At 43.7% G+C, this 18,538-nt stretch overlaps 1 protein-coding gene across 3 annotated transcripts in view; it reads left to right on the top strand.

Moving 5' to 3' along the window:
* The window catches only part of STXBP4 (syntaxin binding protein 4), a 324,772-nt gene that overhangs the window by 152,460 nt on the left and 153,774 nt on the right, over positions 1–18,538 (top strand). For all 3 annotated transcript variants that reach the window (XM_029600671.1, XM_029600672.1, XM_029600673.1), the window contains one exon: positions 15,191–15,256. In XM_029600671.1, coding sequence (XP_029456531.1) covers positions 15,191–15,256 — 66 coding nt within the window. The remainder of the gene's footprint in view (positions 1–15,190; positions 15,257–18,538) is intronic.

Raw genomic sequence — 18,538 nt, forward strand, 5'->3', positions numbered from 1 at the left:
CGAATGCTAAGAAAGGAGAAATTACTATTTACCTGATAATTTACTATTTTTAATGAGGACACGTTAATCCACTTTCCCGCCCTTGGCTGCCAGATGGTGAGGATATTGTCCTCCTTAGTGGCTATTTCCAGGCATTACTGGAAGTATCAGATCCAGTCCCTAGGTTAGTGATATTACACTCCTTGTCTGAGAGTGTTTTCCTGTTAACTGAGATTGGTTGTCTGTTAGTAGTTATGTTCATGTATTGTTCAGTTGTCCACAGTTGGCTTTTGCAGAGAATACTGGCGGCCTGATGTCAATGCAGATGTATATATACCGTGATGTCAGCTTTGCTCTGTCTCCATCTGCTGACAGAGGTGCATAATCCACTGGTGTGGATTAATCTGTCCTCATTACAGAAAGAAAATTATCAGGTAAGTAATAATTTCTCCTTTCCCTTACCTGGGCAGTTGGCTGGTCAAGAGCACCTCTTGGGCAGGGGCCGAGAATTCCATTCATTCCATCATCTGGGTGCTGGAGTCATTAGGGTTCATCATCAATTAATCCACATTCCATCTCAGCTCATCACTGCAATTGGACTTCATTAGAGCCCTGCTGGACACGGCTCAGACCAAGGCTTTCCTGCTGCACCAGAGAGTTATCTCTTTGACCACTGTGGCAGAGATTCAAGCGAGCCAGCAGTTCTCAGCATGGCACATGTCAAGGCTGTTGGATCACATGGTTGCAACAGTACATATTACTCCCTGGGCACAATTACGGAGAACCCAATGGGTATTATGGTCCCAGTGGTGTCAGGCTAGTCAGGGTCTTTGGGACTGCATCAGAGTCTGTTGCGCTGGAGGTGGACCCCTGGGCCGAGGTGAGGTTGACGCTACCCATAGGAAGGATCCTACGGGTCCCCTCCATCGGCAGGCGGAGTGGGCTGAAGGATGAAGGCCGGCTTCACCAATACCAGCCCTCATTCCCCGTGGGTTGAGCCTTTGGGTACCGGGGTCGGCTGGGCTTAGGTGGGCCTCCATATGTCGTCGACGATGGATAGATCGAAGGGTCAGCCCAGAGACAGCAACAGTGATGAGAAGAAGTCTGTACTGGACGAGGCGGAGTCCTGGAAACCCAGGCGCCAATTGGAACAGAGTCAGACAAGGAGGCACCCAAGCAAGAACAGGCTGAAGCCTGAATAGGCCAAGTCCAGGATATAAACTGATGGAGTGTCATAGGCAAGCTAGAGTCAGGGCTGGTGGCAATCAGGAAGCAGTGGCAAGACAGGCTGAGGTCTGGACGAGGAGAGAGTCAAATGACGTAGTCAGGCAATGCAGAGGTCTGGGCTTGGAGAGAGGCAATGGCGTAATCAGGCAATGCAGATGTCCGGGCTTGGAGAGAGGCAATGGCGTAGTTAGGCAATGCGGAGGTCTGGGCTTGGAGAAGGGCAATGACGTAGTCAGGCAGTGCAGAGGTCCGGACTTGGAGAGAGGCGACGGCGTAGTCAGGACAAGCAGAGATCTGGGCTTGGAGAGAGTCGGCGATGTGGTCAGGCAAAGCAGATGTCCGGGCTTGGAGAGAGTCAGCGACGTGGTCAGGCAAAGCAGAGGTCCGGGCCTGGAGAGAATCAGAGACGTGGTCAGGCAAAGCAGAGGTCGTGTCCGAGGAGGTAGAAAGGAATCAGGAATGTAAGAGCAAGGAGAACTGGAACGGGGAACAATGAAGAACAGGAACCAGGAACGCAGGGAGGATCACCAGGAGGCAAAGAGTACACGACCAGCGTGGAGATCTGTTGCAAAGGCAATCCTAGGGAGCGGAGACTGGCCTTAAGTACCGGAACTTCGTTGATGTCATCATCAGGGGCCGCGGTCAAGTTCCCGCTGCGGGCCCTTCGTAAGTCTCAGTGATGTGCGTGCGCCCAGGGAGGGGCGCGGCGCTGGACGGCGGCGTCTATGCGTGGGCCATGTGGAGAGGCCCAACGTGGAGCAGGAGCACAGGGATCCGTAGCTGAGCCAGAGGCACTGGGGTGGCCCGAGGACGGATCCGCAGCCCAACACCACCAGGGACAAGGAACCAGGCACTGGATTCATCTGAGAGAGGTAAGAGGGCCAGGCCGCGGGTCTGCCGCAGCCGGCACGCGTAACAGAGTCACTCTATCCCTCCGGGACTCCTTATCCTGGTGGTGGGAAGATTCCAGTCTGGAATGGGGGGTCTCCTTCCAAAATCCTCAGGTCAAAATTGTACTGACAACAGATGCATCCACCCTGGGCTGTGGACCTCATGTAGATAGGCTCAGCACCCAAGGTCTCTGGTCCGACCAGGAGCAGCTCTGTCAAATCAACTTCCTAGAGCTCCAGACCATCAGTTATACTCTGTGGGCTTTCAGAGATCGGCTGTCCAACAAAATTGTGTTGATGCAAACCTTCAACCAGATGACAATGTGGTGTGTCAGCAAGCAGGGAGGTTCGGGCTTGTACCTCCTGTGTCAGGAAGAACTTCAAATATGGTCATGGGCCCTCTCCCAAGGAATGGTGCTCAGGACCATGTATCTGGCTGGAATGGAGAATGCAATAATGGACAGGCTGAATCATTCCTTCTGACCCCCATGAGTGGTCTCTGGACCAAGGGGTGGCAAACTGGACATTTCACTTGTGGTGAAACCTGGAGGTAGATCTGTTTATAGCACTTTGGAACAGGAAAGTTTCTCAGTTCTGTTCCTTGTTCAGGTCACACAACAAACCAGCCTTGGATGCCTTCGCTCACCATTGGGGTGAGGGTCTCCTGTACGCGTATCCTCTAAAGCCACTGGAGATAGACTTTGTTGAAATTTTGTGAGGACAAGTAGACTATGATCCTTATAGCCTCTCATTGGCGGAGACAGGTCTGATTTCTCCTCCTCCGGGAGATGTCCATCAGGAAAGCGATCAGGCTGGGGACTACCCCAGCTATCATCCAGGATCAAGGCCAGTTGTGGTATCCCATCCTCCAGGCCCTGTCACTCCCAGCCTGGATGTTGAGAGATTGATCCTACAACCACTCGACCTCTCAGAAGTTGTGTCTCGGGACCTGGTAGCTTCCAGAAAGTCTTCCACTAGAAAGTCGTATGCACGTGTAGTGTGAGCAAAAGGCCTTAGATCCTTCTCCTGCTCAAAACAAAAACTGCTTGACTATCTTCTACATTTTTTGGAGTCTTCTCTGAAGACTAACTCCATTAGGGTTCACCTGACTGCGATTGGCCCATATCACCATGGTGTGGAAGGTAAACCCATCTCTGTACAGCCTATAGTTGTACGGTTCACGCAAAGTCTGCTTCAGTTGAAGCCCCCCCTTAAGACCTCCAAGAATGTCCTGGGAACGCATTGTGGGGCAGATTTTCAAAGGGGTACATGCGTAAGATACGCGCGTACCCACAGAAAACCTGCCCCAAGCTCCCCCTGCGCACGCCGAGCCTATGTTGCAAGTCGCGGCGGCACGTCATCCGGGGACGTGGTTCCAGCCCGGGGGCGTTTCGGGGGCATGGCCAAGGCCTCCGAAACTGCTCCCGGGCCGGGGAATCACGCGCTAGCAGCCAGCCCCGGGCAGGCGTAACTTTTTCAATAAAGGTGGGGAGGGGGGGAGGGCTGGGGGGTGGGTTAGGGAGGGGAAGGTGCGGGGGTGGAGGGAACGGAGGCAGGCTGCGCGGCTCGGCGTACGCAGGCTGCCGATTTTGCGCAGCCTTGCACACGCTGATCCCGGATTTTAAAGGATACACGCGGCTACACGCGTATCTATTAAAATCCGGCGTACTCTTGTTTGCGCCTGGTGGGCGTACTTTTTAAAAATCTACCCGAGTGGTTTTAGCTCAGCTGATGAAAGCTCCCTTTGAACCTATATGCTCCTGTGATCTGAAGTACCTGACTAGAAGGTCATATTTTTGGTGGCAGTCACTTTAGGTTGCTGGATCAGTGAGCTCCAGGCCTTAGTGACTTATCCATCTTACACTAACTTTTTAGATAGGGTGGTCTTGCGCATGCACCCTAAGTTCTTGCCTAAGGTGGTGTTGGACTTTCATCTTAGCCAGTCCATCGTCCTGCCAACATTTTTCCCCAGACTCTATTCACACCAAGGCAAACGATCCCTATACAGTATGGACTGCAAACAAACCTCAGCCTTCTATTTGGAGCGGACAGAAGACCACCCAATGTTTTGTTTCTTTTGATCAGAACAAGTTGGGGATCGTCATTGCTGCTTTCCAATTGGCTAGCAGACTGCATCTTTTTCTGTTATACCCAGGCGGGACTGCATCTTGGGGGCCATGTCAAGGCTTACTCTGTTCGAGCCATGGCAACATTGGTGGCCCACTTGTAAACAATTCTCATAGAGGAAATCTGCAGAACTATGAAATGGAGTTCCATCTAGTCATTCACATCGTATTACTGTTTGTATAGATATGGCCAGTGTGACAGCAGGTTTGGCCACGTTGTCTTTTGGTACTTGTTTGAGGTGTAGAACCCAACTCTGTTCCCTTACATAAGAACATAAGATTTGCCATACTCGGTCAGACCAAGGGTCCATCAAGCCCAGTATCCTGTGTCCAACAGTGGCCAATCCAGGTCACAAGTAACTGGCATGTACCCAAACGTTAAATGAATAGATCCCAAGCTACTAATTTTATTGATTAATAGCAGTTTATGGACTTCTGCTCTAGGAACTTATCCAAACCATTTTTAAACCCAGCTACACTAACGGCACAATTTCTTAACATCTCTTAGCAGCTCCTGTAACTTGAATCACGGTGAGTCAGATTGCACAAAGTGTACTGCTTAAATAAAGAGTTTGCACCATTATTGTTATATAATTAAAAGAATAGTGGTTGAAATATTGATGTTATCTTAGTGGAATTATGTACATTTCAGAGTTATTTGATATAGTACTTTGATATATGTTTGTGATTTTTGGTACATGTGTATTTTGATTTATTGTGGGGGTTGGTGTGGAATAAATGGATTATTTTTAATTTTATATACTGTCTGATCTATTATATTTGAGACTTTGGATAAAGTTTACCATCCTTTTATCAATTATAGGGTTTGTTCTTTCTGTTCAGGCTATTCCCCTCCTGATACCAACAAAACATTCTTGTTGTGCTGTTAGCACTTGTTTTGGTCCCCTTTTATGTTGGGGGTCAGTCGGTAGCTAGGGATTCACCCATGTGTGAGGACTGCCATCCTGCTTATTCTCACAGAAAGAAGAATTGTTTACTTGTAACAGGTGTTCTCTGAGGATAGCAGGATATCAGTCTTCATGAAACCTGCCCGCCACCCTGTGGAGTTGGGTTTCCACTTTGCGGGTTTTGTTCTTTTTTTTTTTTTTTTTATTAATTTTTTACAATAATTTCAAGTATTATAAACTTGAATGGAAATACATGCTTAGTAATACAATATCACAAATATGACAATTTAATTCTCCTCTAGGATATTAAAAATTCTTAATCACCAACACATTTCTGTAATAAGTAAATAAACCATTCCACAAGCTTCTAAGCACATATCAAGCCCACTAAATGGGTCCAAAATTAACTCAATCTTAAAGGAAATATTACAAATTCATGGTATTTGGGGATACAATATACTTTATGATAGACAAGTTACATCTATTGAAGTTAACATTTAGTCACTAGGGAGGAGGAACAGAAACGTTCTTCCTACTTGAAATAAACGAAATTAGTTGTGATGGTTGAAAAAATAGGAATGAATTACCTTGGTGCGTGATTAAGCACTTGCAGGGAAATTTTAGTAGGAATAAACAACCCAGCTGCAAAACTTGAGGTTTCAAGATAAGAAATTGTTGCCTACGCTTCTGGGTTGCCCTCGAGAGATTAGGAAAAATCTGAACCTTGTGGCCAATGAAAGTTTCTGTTGTATGGGAGAAATACTTTTTAAGAACTAACTCCCTATCAGATTCTAACAAAAATACTACAATTAAAATCGCTGAAACTGCTATAGTTTCATCTGATTGTTCAAGGACTGCAGATATGTCCAATACTGATGTTTCCCTTGGGGTTAAAGTTTGAAAATCATCTGTACCAGTCTGTATTCTCTTCTTCGGTGGTATATAATAAGCTTTTAATAAAATAGGTAATGTTTCTTCTGGGATTTTTAAAATCTCCATCATATATCTCCTCCAGCTCTCTTTGGGGTACTATATGGCAACTTGGGGAAATTTATACATCGAAGATTTCTTACTCTAATTTGGTTATCTAGATTTTCATATTTTTGTTGTAGAATTTGGTTCTCTTTCAGCATTTCATGTTGTAAATTTTTTACACTTTCAACATTAACCTCCAAGGCTTGCAGTTTTTGTTGATTCCCATCTTGTTCCTTTTCTATTTTGGTCACTCGGACTTCCAATTTTTCTACTTTTTTATCAATTTGTAGAATTTGTAGAGAGATATTTCTGTTAGTTTCTTTAATAGCTTCCCAAATTGTTTCCAATGAAAAAAACTGGGGCCTTACCAGCTCAGAAATTTGTCCAAAAGTCTCGAGTCCTCCAGAAGCTTGCTCCAGTATCTCCACTCCCTGTGGCTGCAGTTCAGCTTCAGGTGTAGCTTCTCCTCCGTCCCGTTCTAGATGGTGCGACGCTGAAACAGTTCCCCCCGTCAACACAGGCTCTGGAGAAGAAACTTGCACGGCACTCAGCTCCAGTGCCTCCGGTTCCTCCCGCGGTTGACCGGCACGTTTCAGTACGGGATTCAGTGGAGGCTGTCTATCCTCCGGTGATGATGACATCAAATGCTCAGGGCCGTCTCTGGACTCTTCTTCCCTCCGTTCAACAACCAGCGAGCTTACAACCAGAGTTTCTGCTCCCCGATGCAGATGGGCATCCATAGGGCCAAAGACCACTTGGGACGGGGGGGTCTCCAGAGCAAGGCGCTCCCTCGCCCTCTTTTTGCGGCCTGAGTGAGGCATATAAAAAGGTAAGATTAAGGAGAGACGCTCTCGTGCGTCTTACCATTCAGCCATCTTGGACCTTTGTTCTTATTTTAATTTTTTTTTGTTCCTCAATTCTATGTTATAAGACTGAGGGGATCCCACGTGGATGCGTGGTATCATGCATACCTGAGCATGTTCAGAGAGGCTTAGTCAAAATTGTAGAAACTTTGACATAAGTTTTCCATGCTGGGCTCCATCCGATGATTTGCCCATATGTGAGGACTGATATCCTGCTGTCCTCGGACACCACCTGATACAGGTAATTAACTCTGCTTTACCCATGTAAGTGGGCTTTTGAAAATTGCTATGAAATATGCTATTGAATTGTCCATAGGATATTCACGTGAAATTCATTCTTACACACATAAATGGCTTTTTTAAATTGCTATATGTTACATTTACATGCATAACTCCTTTGAAAATTCACATGTAGTGTCCTAGAGCCTGGATCCAAGTACATATGTGCTGTTGGGCAAGTGATCTTAGTTAAATGCTATCAACTTTCAATGGGATTTCCCTGGGTAAAAAGCATTTTACCAGCCTGAAATTGCCCATCCCTATATGCGAGCATAGTTCCACAACCCACATACCTATCCCTGCATTGTAGAGGGAGACATTCCTAGGTTGGGGGAGACAAATCTGTGAGTAGTTTTGGTCTGGAAAATAAAATATCCACAGGAAAAAAAAAGTAGTAAATCTCACTGAGAATATTTCTCCCGGGAAATGTAAAAAGTAAGAGTGCCTTTGAAAATGGATACAAAAATAGAGGGTAAAAAGGACCTGCTCTAACATGCCCTAAAACCATTCGGTTCTCAAGTAAAAATTTCTCCCAAAAAACACCCTTAAGTGGCTTCCTAAACTGTAATTATTGCCCCCTCTTTATACAATTCAGTTATAATCATTATACAAGGCTGCTGTTTACTTTTGGGGTTGAATTGTGGCTGTGTTTCTGGTAATGTATCTAATGCTAACATTTTTCTGAGATTTCTTTCCATACAAGTTGCACAGTGTATCTTGAAGGCAGAAATTCACAGCACCCCACTTTTACCGTTTTCTCATCAAGAATCACAGTTACTGAGTTAGAGCTTTGCTCTTTCTGCCTGACGATAAAAGGAACCTGAAGATTCATTACTGAACTCTTGTGCCTGCATGCTCAGTGATGATTGCCACTCTTAAAAGAAGGGCTTGGCAATTTCTATTCTTATCTATAAATTAAGCAATAGAGGTCCACAAGAAGGACATTTCCTGATAGTAAATATTCTGGTAGAGATGCTAAGGATCTTTATCAAAGGCCATCATGCTTACGTAACCTTTAATGGAGCAGTACCATTATAAACCAACAGTCAAAGAAAACAGAGAGAAAAGAATGCTTAGATTTGCTGATTTTAATAAAAGGTTTGAGTTATTGGGATGATAACTTATGAAACACTTTTTTTAGCTGCTTACTGCACAAGGCTCGCATCTTAACTTTTAAGACTATGCGTTGTTAAGCAGAGATGGAATTACTGATATCAGATGATAAAAGCATAAACTCTTAATATTTTTTTTATTGGCAAATGCCATTTTTGCAACTTAGCATTGCTTTTTAGTAAAGTTAAAACTACAGGTGTTATTCATTAATGACCCAGCTGTAAAAGTGAGAAATAATGCATTAGTATTTGCAGATGACGATTTAGTGGTATATCCTGTATTTGATGTAATTCATTCCTTTGCCTTATTTAGTTTGGGAATCTTAGTTGTGACCCATGGAAACATGACTTTATTTGCTTTGCATTAAGTCACAATAAACCAGCCAGTAGTGCAAGCTCCTACTGTATTTGTAGTAAAATCACTGCCACCTCCCATCCTCTGGCAAAATGCACCGATCTTGGCAGACTTTTATTAGATTCCTTTCTTTATATCTTAATAGATAACGTGCTGTATTTAAAATACCACAAATTATTCTGCCTCTGGCACTGTAAGTAATGAGCTGAGCAAATGCCTGCTAATCAGCTCATTACATCCAAATCAAATAATATGACTGGCTTCAAAAATCGCAAGCCGCTTTATTTGATTTGAAGTTGTAGCTAGTTTTCCCCAGGATCATCGGGATGCTAACAGTCACAATACTCTTGGGGTCATTCCTTGAAGGGGTCGATCCGGCACGACTAAATCCCCCAAATATGGAAAAAACTCGGGGGGGGGGGGGGCTTCATTTATGCTTTCATAATAGTCTTTTCAGTGCTATTACAAAAAAAATAAAATAAATAAAAATAGAAATAATTTGTGTCTTAATTGATAGTATTGATATCCAGTTCCAAGAAGACCATGCTCAGCAGCTTCAAGGATTTTGTCTGTGGCTGGCAAGATGTCTATCATAGACTACCATGACCTCTGCTATTAATGCCTGGAATCTAATCACAACTCCACAAACCTCTACAATGGCAGTTGAATGTCCTCTAGAACCCATTGGAACTGGGTGTGAAAAATGGAGTTTCGCAGTTCAGTGGAGAAATGGAGCTATTTGGCTTCCCAGAGTGCAGCCTCCTCGGACTTCCTCCGTATGAGTTAAGCAAGGCTCCCCCTCCCGTGGCACCAGATTCTGGATCCGCCATAGCTTTGGGGTTCAGCTAGGTGCAGACATGCTGGGTGGCAGATCCTACATGTTCTGTGAGCCATGACACATTCTCGAGTCCCCTCTCAGTGTTCATCAGCACCAAATAAGAGGCTTTCCTTTGCACTGTTGATGGCATGGGCAGTGCCATCAATGCATCAGTCATTAGCATGGTTGACGCTGTTGGTGCAGATGTGGTCAAGATCGATGCTCTGGTCCTCTGTGCCGACAGTTTGGCAGTCCTCAGTGCCATTTGGCACAGAAGTCCTTAGAGTCCTTGGCACCATCAAAGCCCAACATGAGGCTTGCGCCAGGGGGTCTTGAGGCAACTGCTTACAGGTGCTGCCTTCTATTCTGGCTCAAAGGATGCTTTTGTCACTGTGTCATCTCTTCCGTCCAGATAGACTTAACAGAATCCCATTGGTATCCTCTGCTCAAAACACCCAGTCTAGGGCTCCCCTATTGTGATTGAAAACATCAGACCTGATCTGTTCCACTGTGCTTTTGGTTTCGATGAAAACTCAATCACAGATAGTTCAGATGGGAGCTTCAGTCTAGAGTCTGGTTCAGGTATGTCAAGGTGATAACCAAATAATATGGATTACATTAAAAACATCCATAATAAAAATACATAAAATCATCAGCATGAAAATAAACTTAGTGATCAATTGGGAAATTGGGATAAAGCCTAAGAACACAATTTCCCTGTCAAACTCAAATACTGTAGTAACAGTATGATCTAAAGAGATATTAGTAGCCTCAGCTAAACAAATTAATCTGCCAGCTCAAAATCTTGTTTAAAAAAGTGCACTTTAAGCTGCTCTTTAAATAGTTTAGGATAATGAATTGCAAGCAACAGTGCTGGAAGAAAAGGCCAGAGAACTGGACCGCAATCGAAAAAGCTGTCTCATGAGCCTCGGTCAGGTGCACTGGCTTAAGTGACACTACCTGAAGGAGACCTTGATTACTGGACCGTAGCATACACTAAGGCTGATATATTCTCAAGGCAGAGCTGAAACAAAATGGTGTCTTGCTAATAAAAGCTTTGAGGTCGATATTCAGCACTACTTACCTGGATAAGTTCTTATCTGGCTAAATGGCAGGAAATGGGCGTTTCAGGGAGGAGTTACTTATCCTGTTAACTTAGCCGGATAAGTGCTGATAATCAGACTTATTTGGTTAAGTTAATTAAATAAGTTAGATCTAAAGTTATCCGGATAAGACATATCCTGCTAACTAGTGATTTTGGGGGGAATATTCAGCAGCAAAGCCATGCTGCTGAATATCCCTTCTAAGTTAGCCGGATAAGTCTTGTCCGGCTAATTTTACTTATCCAGATTTTTTTGAATATTGAGTCCTTTGTACTGTCATTATGACCTTAAATTTTATCTGCCATACAACAGGAAGCCAGGGAAGTGACTGCAAGCAAAACATGATGGAACAGGGATTCAATGGAGAACTAGAGGGTTTCAGAGAGGTTATAATCTGATTAACCTGAATGGATGACACTGTACTGGTCCCAGTTACACACAGCATCAGTGACAGCATCATTCCGAAACCTAATGTCATTGAAGAAAGTTGCACGAATTCACATTTTTCCTGAAAATAAGTCACAGACATTTTTGAATATATGGTACTAGACTTTTGTACCACATAACTGTCATGTTAGTACCAGGGCTCAGGGTACAGTCCCCCAGACTGGTGGGGAACATTCAGAGAGGACTGAATTTTTACTGAATAATATTTTTTTTGCTTCATCAGCAGCAACCCTATATCGATCTTCCGCCAGAGCCTTTCAGATCTGTACAATTCTTGCTTAAGCTTCCTCAACCCTTGGGAACAATGGGCACAGCCCATGAAAACCTTTTTCATAGGAGTGGATACGTGCACAAGTGCCAAGCCCTGAAAAAGGGGCTGGCCGGGGGCATGGTCTGTGCGGGGTGAGACGGAGGCCGGCCGGGAGGGCGGATATTAGCTGCAGTTCCGGGGTAGCGCGCACCGGCAGTCGGCCAGCATGAGTAACTTGCTTCTGCTCTGGAGGCGCAGCAAGTAAAAAAAAAGTATAGGGAATGGTAGGTTAGGTTTAGGGAGTAGGGAGCAGAGGGCAAGAGGGAGGAAGTGTAGGTAGGGGGTTAGAGAGCAGACTGGGAGGGAACTGGGGAAAGCCCGATTGCTTCGCCGCATGTATTTTACAAAAATGTGCCCACCCCCGCACGCACGCCGCCCGCACATGCGCGCATGTCCATCCAGTTTTCTAACATGCACACAAATGTTAGAAAATTGGCACATCCACGTGAGCACGCCGAGAACCGCGCACACATGGATGGCCACGTGTTGTGTCATTCCATGCAGTGTGCTCTCTTGCTTTTTTTTTAAGGTTGTAACTACCGCTCCATGCAGATTATCCCCATACCTTCTGTTTAGGGTTGTAACTGCCACCCTGTGCAGCTTATCCCCAAACAGAAACTTACCACAGGTTACCTCAGTGTTTCATTTCCATTCTCTTGCCTCTAGGGAACCTGTGTTCAATCCATGCCCTTTATCAACGTTATCTTTAGCTAGAGTCATGGTCAGTTTTGCATTTTTGCACTAAACCATTAAGATTGTTAAGTAAGTGACTGCATAGTTTAATACAGTGAAGATTTGGAAAATAAATGATTTTAAAGATTTTGCCTGTGTTCCAGGAACTCTTCATTTGCTTTCACCACTATCTTATGCTTTCTGGTGATAAATTGCATATTTCTCATTATGTGTGAAATAATAGGGGCAAAAAAAACAGAAAAGAAGATATGCTTCTGTGATGAAACATCTGTGGGTAGTATTGAACCTGCAAATGTGGTAGACAATTTTCAAAGAAAACTGCGTGAATAGTTTTTCTCTTGAAAATGTGCTTACACCGGTACCTGGTGACAGAAGCACCTGTGGAATTTGCATCTCCTTTTTCTATGCATGGAAGAAATGAGGAGGACATCAACACAGGTTTGAAAATTCCATTCTGCATGTGTACTTGCATTGAAGAGCGTCCCCTCTTCAATGTGTACTTGCATTGAAGAGCGTCCCCTCTTCAATGCAATGAAAAGTACATGCATTGTGAACCCTGTTCATACTTTTTTTTTCCAGACAGGGCAGTATACCTGGGTAAATCGTTATTTCCCTTTGTGAATAGCTTTAAAATTGGTCGTAATGCCCCTAGCTATTAAAGTACAGGCCAATCTTCAGATTCACGGTGTAAAACTTAATGAGACTGAATACAAAATGTCCATGTTTGCTGACGACATCCTGTTCTCCCTCATGAGTCCGCCACAATCCCTAGGGGAAACACTACTAGAACTGCAGACCTTTAGTAAAGTGTCTGGCTTTAAATTAAATGTAGAAAAATCCGAAATTTTTTAACATATTAGTTCCCGATACAGACTTACCTAATTTAAAGACTATATTTTCCTTCCAGTGGGCCACTAAGAAGATCAAATATTTAGGGGTTTATATAACCAAAGATCCCAATAAGCTGTACCACCTAAACTACCCACCACTTATCTCAAACGTTTTCCAAGACCTGGACCGCTGGTCTGGTCTATATCTGTCCTGGTTCGGGCACATGTCTTCCATTAAAATGAATGTCCTGCCCCGATTAGGTTACCTCTTCCAATCATTGCCAATACATCTCTCTAATCAGCTTCTAAAATGATGGCAACAGAAAAATTTCTCTTTCCTCTGGCGTCGCAGACCTCCCAGGGTGTCCCAATGTATCATGAACCGCCCCAGGGTGAGAGGAGGACTGGGGGTGCCCAATTTAAGGTGGTACTAATTGGCGGCCCAATTACGAGCGATTCTAGACTGGTACCGTAAGGGGGAGCAAAAACAATGGAGTCGCATTGAACAATCCCTGGCGGGTAAAATGCCCCTTCAGGATCTCCTTTGGCTTCCTTGCCAGGCACAGTTCCCGTTAACACATATGCCACTACCGGTTAAAACTACGCTTGAGATTTGGAAAGCATGGAAGGATTCCTTAGTGGGAGACCGAAAATATTTCCATAGCTCTAGCTTACTTGCTCTCCTACATAACAGGGAACAACTGACTTCTTTTCACTCCTGGGCAACGAAGGGAATCCAGGTTTTGGAGCAACTTTGGTCCCAAGGAGCAATGATTCCATTCACCCAGTTGCAGGAACAACACCAACTACCTCCAATGGATGTATTTGCTTATCTTCAAGTTTGCCACTTTTTTCAGACAGAGAAAGTGGGCCCTGAAGTGGAGAGGGGTAAATCACAGCTAGAGCATTGGTGCGACAGCGCAGATTCCCTACTATTAAATTGCCATATATGAAGGCTTGGGAAATTGATATAGGGCAATCATTCTCTATAGAAGTCTGGGACGAGATTTATGTGGCCACTAAAGGAGGGTCTCAATACACTTCTTTAGCTGAAAATTGCTACAAACTTTTGCTTCGATGGTATTATTCCCCGGAGAGATTGCACAAGTTTGCAGCCACCAATAGTTCCCAGTGCTGGAAGGGCTGTGGGCAAATAGGCACATTCTACCACATGTGGTGGGAGTGTCCCAAAGTCGCTAACTACTGGACACTTATTACTCAAATCTTGTCAAATTCTGGGCTTCCAGATTACATTGAGATCGGCGAACGCTCTCTTGAACCTACCTGTCGATATTTCCCCAGCTCAATAGAAACTAGTTCACCTGGTAATTATGGCAGCCCGAGGAGAACTGGCAACGAAGTGGAGATCTGTCAATATACCCTCAGAGCTAGATGTGAGGAGTCGGTTATGCAAGCTATGGCGCCTGCACACGGGGATACTAGCTGCCCAGAGACGAAATCAACAGCAGTTGACAAGCTGGCAGCCCCTTGCAAAGTGGTTGGCTCTTTGATTGATTAGGGGTACTTAACTATACATACTTGAGGCATGAAGGAATCTTTGTGAGTGGCAATCCTTCTCTATCTCTCAGGCCAGTGGGTTTTTTTCGAGGACCCACCATCCTCAACATGACTGCGTTCACTTCCATGTACACATTGCTTCCAAGCCCTGTGTATCCATATTCTAGTTAAGAATTGCAACCATAACTTGTTATATTATCATTGCTATCCATTGACTTATAGTTCCTTCATACAGCGGAAAGGGGGGAGGGTAAGCTATCGGGGTCGGGTCTAGAGGGTAACAAGGAGGGAACATGCAATAATACACTATCATCATTCTGATTGCAGTTGTATAATCTGACACACTGTCTGTTGTGTTCTTGTTTATTGTATATGCATATTCTATCATGTTGTTTCTTGTTCCATAAGTATTGTTATACCTCAGAAATATCAATAAAATATAAATAAAAAAATAAAAAAATTGGTCGTAATGTTCTATGTATTTAAAACACTGTAATTTATAGACTAATTGACTAAAGTGCCATACCGTGTTACTACACCATAATTGCTCCATTACTTCTAATGGAGCCTAATCACTAATTACTCATGGTAATGTGCGGTAACGTGTAGCGCATGTTAGCGAATCAGCTTTAATTGGGTACATACGAAGTTGAGACTGATACTTGGATTTTCTGGTGCCATTTACTTTACATTTGAGATAAACAAAATATAAATGTAATGAACTCATTTACAGTTTATTCTTGTGTTTGCTTTCTCAGAAACAGCTGTGTGAATCTGAAAGTCAAAGGAAACTGTTGTCTGAGGAGCTTCAAAATGTGAAACAAGTAAGGTTTTTTTTCTCCCTGTAAAATGGTGACTACAAAGGGTACATTCTGTGATTAAAATAATCTTGAATTCCTTCAGCTGGTTTCTTCTGGTTAAAGCCTAACCATCTATGGTTTCTTGCCTTCATTCTTTGTTGTGCTCAGGAATTTCTACAACTTAAATCTCCACTTAGCCTACATTTTTCATTTTGTAAGACATGTCAAAAGAAATATTGTTAACTGTCTGTATACTAATGCTTACTATGTTGCTTGTTTACCCTTTCAAAAAATACAGAGACTAGGAAGTTCTTAGAGGAAAAGTCTATAAACCATTATTGACCAGGTAGACTTGGGACAAGCCACTACTTCTCTGGGCATTTGCAGCATGGGATCTAACTATTGTTTTGGGATGTTGCAGGTACTTGTGACCTGGATTGGCCTCTGGAAACAGGATACTGGCCTTGATGGACACTCAGTTTGACCCAGTATGGCAATTCTTATGTTCTTATGTCTCATGTCTGAAAATGAACATAGTACTTCAAGCATAAAAATTCTTGTCTCTGTTTTTGTACTTTATTTCTCCCTGCTTAGACTGCAGCCATACTACTTTAGGTTCTGACCTTATAAACCCTCAGAAACTAAGCATACTCAAACCTCTTCAGTACTTGCATGGAAGACCCCACCTCTTAAAAAAACAAAACAAAAACAACAAAAAACCCCAAACTCTAGATGCCGCAGGAAGTTGTATTAGTGCCATATTTGGGTGGTAGGAGGATTATTCCTCTGTCTGATCCAGTACTGAACCAGTACACCAAAGAGGTTTTATAATCACCATGCTACTGATAGTGCTGTGTTGTGCACAAGATATTAATACAAGATATTTTATAACCCATGGATATTTAGATTTCATGGTACTTTTAACTAGCGAATGATTGCTACTGTCTGTAACGTAATTAAATTGCACTACAAATTGCACAGTCTGGCTTCTGTCAAAGGAGGGGTGGGGAGGATGATGAAGGGGAAGGAGGGAAAAGAAAACCACAACTTTTAGGCCATGAGGCATGAACCAAAAGTGTCAGAAAAACAAAATGACTACATGATGTTCAAAGCACTGCTACATGGATTCCAGATCAAATGTGTAGTTGTTTGGCATATGCTTGGCTATGTAGAAGATTGTCTATGTACTAAGCTGCAGTATTTGCCCAGAGCAGAAAATACCACGAGATTCACTAAGCTATCATAACTCTGTACAGTAGTGTACTGAAACCCATGGTATTTTCCATGTCAGAAAATACCACGGGGGAAAAATACCATGGCTTAGCTGGTCCATGGGTGAGATCATGCAGTGGCTGCCCCACAGTGCAGGGCCGCCATCTTGTTAAAGGTTCTGGTCAACCCTCACAGGGCGCCTCCCAGAGGAGAAAAATCCTCAGGGGTCTAGTGAGAAACCCTGCCCTAAATCCCATCCCCTGCACACCCGAGGTGGTCCCAGTGGCAGTAATAAAATAAATAAAGCATAAAAAATCTTGTGGCATAGTCCCTCCCCTTTTGTTCAAACTCTGCTCCCCCTCCTGAGGCAAAAGTATAAAAGCAGTTGGCTGGTGCCATATTGAAAGTAACAGCGCAGGGCCCAGAGCCTGAGGGCTCTGTGTGCTTCATTAGGCCACCAAGGATTCTTAAGGAAGATGTTCAGGGGAAGGGCTAGGGTGAGATGAGGGGGGTCTTCTGCCTTGGGGGATGTCAGAAACTTGGGAAGGGGACATTTTGCCAAAAAGGGGTGGAGTTTGGATGGGAGGAGAGGGGCCTGCACTGCAAGATTTTTTTTTAAACCACCATTGGTGGTAGCCTCAAGGGGTGATGTAGGTGGGTGAGATGGGGTCTCACCAAACTCCCAGGGTTTTTTTCTCCATTGGGGGGAGGGGCAGTTGTTGTGAAGGCCCCTGGAGCATCGGGACACGTATTGGCATCCTGATGCTCCTGGAGAAAGTTAGATATCTTTACATGAAATAAAGAGGCAAGCCCTGTTTGATTTCTATGAGATTGCCTAATAAAGAGTTGCTTTGCATACATTTGCATGTAAATATGCAAAGTAGCACATTCCTCCCACATTACTTGTGGTAATGGGAGGAAGATAACATGTAATATTTGAAATACCATGCATTATTGCTGCATTAGGCCATTTACTGCATGGTAAATGCCTAACACAGCTAAGTAAATGTTCCTCATAGACTTTTAGGACATTAGTGCAGCCTAATTGATCAGAATCGCCTATAAATGACTTGCATGGTTATTTTTGTAAAGCTATCTGCAGTACTCTCTTCTGCCATTTGAGGCCCTCAAGTAGTTAGTTATTTCTGTGGCAGTGTAAACATCAATTAGTTCTGAAGGTCAGCCCTGCAATGAAGACGTTTAATGCTGTACCGCCAAAGACTGAAGATTAGGATTTTCCCAGAAGTGTTTTCAGGGTTGATTGCTGAGAACCAGCAGAGAGATTTTATTCTGTAGCTTGTGCTACAGATATTCCCAGACTGTTTTGTGTTTCACGCTTTTCTTTTGGACAGGGCTATGTTCGGGTTGTATTGTATGCGTATTACATTTTTTCCCCTCTCTTTCCCTAAAAACATAAGAATAATTAAGTTAATAGGTCCATTTTTTTAAATTATTTTTAGAAAATTTGGCTGTGCCTCTGCAATTTGCATTCCATATACACAGTTCCCAGTTACTGACTTGCCTACTGCCAAATCATTGGTTTGGGGCTGAGAAACAGATGCTGTCAACTTCTTGTTGGTATTTGGTTATACTGGTGCCAACTGTAAGAGTCTGAACCGATTGGAAAGTTAAAATGTTATTAGGGCTAGCCCCATGGTTTGAATGCAGTAGAAGGAATTCATGCTTGGCCATGTAACATAGTAGATGTAACACACAAAGACCATTTGGCCCACCCATTCTGGCCAATTGCCCCTGCTTTAGTCTTCTAGCTCAAAAGCATTCATACAGATTTGGAAGAAGTGCTGAGATTTAAGTGGATTTGGAATCTAAGCCTCCCTCATACCTCTTAGAATCTGGGTCAGGATTAAAGTTAGACACCGTGGGATAGTTCCCAGTGCTGCCCCTGTGTGTGCTGCAGGTGAATGGGATTTCACTTTCCAATGTTACCAGTCTGGCACCTTTCATGAGCACAAAATTAACCATGAATCTAAAGGGAAACCATGCAAAATTGAATTCTCTGTAGGAAACCATGTCAACACTCTCCTTTCACTGACAAGTGTAAAATGAATCTACGAAAGGCTGACTGTGGACTTC

The sequence above is a fragment of the Rhinatrema bivittatum genome, chromosome 4 (genome assembly GCF_901001135.1).
Source record: "Rhinatrema bivittatum chromosome 4, aRhiBiv1.1, whole genome shotgun sequence".
Taxonomy (NCBI): domain Eukaryota; kingdom Metazoa; phylum Chordata; class Amphibia; order Gymnophiona; family Rhinatrematidae; genus Rhinatrema; species Rhinatrema bivittatum.